This window comes from Coturnix japonica, chromosome 25 (assembly GCF_001577835.2).
Source record: "Coturnix japonica isolate 7356 chromosome 25, Coturnix japonica 2.1, whole genome shotgun sequence".
NCBI lineage: Eukaryota > Metazoa > Chordata > Aves > Galliformes > Phasianidae > Coturnix > Coturnix japonica.
In genome coordinates this window covers 1,643,863-1,646,842 of record NC_029540.1, presented here as the reverse complement: position 1 = coordinate 1,646,842, position 2,980 = coordinate 1,643,863, and the positions used below count along the sequence as shown (strand labels likewise).

General features: G+C 59.6%; 1 protein-coding gene across 2 annotated transcripts in view; it reads right to left on the bottom strand.

Moving 5' to 3' along the window:
- Positions 1-514: 514 nt before the first annotated feature.
- Positions 515-2,980, bottom strand: part of JTB (jumping translocation breakpoint) — a 4,120-nt gene continuing 1,654 nt past the window's right edge. For both annotated transcript variants that reach the window (XM_015884525.2, XM_015884524.2), the window contains exon 5: positions 515-1,492. In XM_015884525.2, coding sequence (XP_015740011.1) covers positions 1,336-1,492 — 157 coding nt within the window. In that variant the 3' untranslated portion in view covers positions 515-1,335. The remainder of the gene's footprint in view (positions 1,493-2,980) is intronic.

Here is a 2,980-nt window from a genome sequence, read left to right as displayed (position 1 = left end):
GGGATATGGGGGGGATATGGGGGGGGGATATGGGGATGGGATATGGGAATGGAGGGGATATGGGGAGGGGATATGGGGTGGCTCTGAATAGGGATGGAGGCAGAACCTTCAACCTCCATCTGAGGGCTATGACCCCCCTGCATGGCAGAGCAGCTCTAAAGGGGGCTGCCAAAGGGGGGCTTTAAAGGGGGGCTCCAAATGGGGGCTCTAAAAGGGGCTCTAAGGGGGGGGCTCTAAGAGGAGGGGGGGCTCCAAGTGGGGGCTCTAAATGGGGCCTCTAAAGGGGCCTCTAAAGGGGGGCTCTAAGAGGGGGCTCCAAAGGGGGGGCTCCAAGGAGGCTCTGAAAGGGGCTCTAAGGGGGCTCCAAAGGGGGTCTTTAAAGGGGGACTCTAAGAGGGGGCTCCAAGGGGTCTCTAAAGGGGGCTTTAAAGGGGGGGGGCTCCAAAAGGGGGGGTTAAGGGCAGCCCCAGCCCCCACCCCAACAGAGAAAGGGGACAACAGCCACAGCAGCGACTCATGGTGACACCATCAGCTTTTATTGCACCGCCCCAGGGCAGGGGGGGGATCCACGATGCCTCCAACATGGAGCAGCACTGAGGGGCTGTATGGGAACACAGTGTGGGACCACAATATGGGATCACAATAGGGGACCCACAATATGGGACCCCACAATATGGGACCCACAATAGGGACCCACAGTATAGGACCCACAGTATGGGATCATACCATGGAACCACAATAGGGACCCACAACATGGACCCACAATATGGGACCACAATGTGAGACCACAATATGGGACCCCACAACATGGGACCACAGCATGGACCCACAATATGGGACCCCACAATATGGGACCCCACAACATGGGACCACACCATGGACCCACAATGTGGGACCCACAATATGGGATCATACCATGGAACCACAATAGGGACCCACAATATGGGACCCACAACATGGACCCACAATGTAGGACCACAGCATGGACCCACAATATGGGACCCACAATATGGACCCACAATAGGGGACCCACAGTATGGGATCACAGCATGGACCCACAATATGAGACCCACAACATGGGACCCCACAACATGGGATCCACAATATGGGACCACAATATAGGACCCACGATGTGGGACCCACAATATGGGATCATACCATGGAACCACAATATGGGACCCCACAATATGGACCCACAATAGGGGACCCACACTATGGACCCACACCGTGTCCATGGGGCGACAATGGGACCCTCTGTCCCCGGTGGCAGCTCCGTGTCCCATGACTCTCAATGTCTCCAGTTCCTCCGGTCCATCCCGGTGCCGTGATGCTCCGTTAAATGGACTCGATCTGTTTCCTCACCTTCTCCAGCGCCCTGCGGTCCAGCGCCCGCTGCCTCCAAACCACCAACACGGAGCAAACGGCCGCAACCGCCATCATGGAGCCCACGAAGCGCCAGAACAACCGCGACTCCAGCACGGCCGAGCGGCAGCTGGAACAGCAGCGTCATATACAGACAATGGGGGAGGGGTAGAAATTTGGGGGGGGGGTCGGATGATGGAGCTTTGGGGGGCTCAGATGGTGAAGCATCGACAACCCCCCCCCAACCGCGCCCCGAGCCACACCCGGACCAGGTTTTTTTGCCGCCCCTCCAACCCCCCCCCCAAACCCCACAACATCACAGCTCCCCCCTCCCCTCCCCCCCCCCTCCTGCCCCCTCCCCCCCCCGAAAGCTTCCCCCGCAGTGCCCCCTCGACCCCCCACCAAAGCTCCCATCTCGTGGGCCCCCGCAAACCCCCACCATTCTGACCCCCACCCAAAGCCCTACGCCATCCCCGCCCCCAAAAACCAACGGCCCCACCCTCACCACACAGCACCCCCCCAAATACCCCCATCACCTGGCCCCATAGTCTCGCACTAATCGCCAGCTCCCCCCAAAACCCCAGCCATCCAAACCATCTCCGCCGCATATCCGGCCACCATCTCCCGTCCTTTCATCAAACGCTCCCACATACCCCATCCCCGCCATGTTGCGCTCTCAGTGCTGAGAGCGGCTCTCACTCAACCCAAATGCCCCGATCATCCATCCCCCCCCAAGAGGAACCCTACATCCGATCCCCAATCCCCACCGTCGGTAGGCCTCCACTGTATCCTGACCCCCCCCCCCGCACAAACTCCCCATTAGCCTCTAGCCCCCCAAGAGCTCCACATCCTAAACCCAGCCCCCATCCAAGCTCACATTCCTGAGCCCCCCACCAACGCTCCATCATTCGCGACCTCCTCCCCAAGCTCCATCATCCAGCCTCCCAACTCCCGCGCATTACCCTCCCCTTTCTATCTGATCCCTCCTCGCCCCACCCCAGAAGCTCCACCATCTGAGCCCGCGCCAAAACTCCATCATTAGCCCCCCCCCCAAAGCTCCATCATCCAAGCCCACAACCCTTCCCATCTGTAACCCCCCTCCTCACAGGGTCCCGTCTCGGCAACTCCCCCCCCTCAAAGCTCCAACCATCTGAGCCCCTAAGCCCATCATACCGACTCCCCCTCAAAAGCTCCATCATCCAATCCTGCCACAACCCCCTCCATCTGATCTCCCCCTCCCCAAAGCTACCACGCATCTGAGCCCCCCAAAACTCCTATCATCTGACCCCCCCCCCTCAAAAGCTCTACCACTCCCCAAAGCTCCATCATACCAACCCCAACCCCAACCCCCTCCCATCTGACCCACCCCCCCCCACAGCTCCATCAATACTAAGCCCAAACCCCCTGCCATCATGAGAGCCCCGTCTGATGCCTCCCCCCACAAGCTCCACTCATCCAACTTGCGCGCGCCCCTCCAAAGCTTCACCCAATCGTGAGCCCCCCACCAGCTTTCATCTATGCCGACACTCCCCTCCACCCTCTAATATTATCTAACCTCCTCCCATTGTTCCGTGTAAGTATTGACGCATGCAATACGTTCCGAGCTGCGGCATCCGGG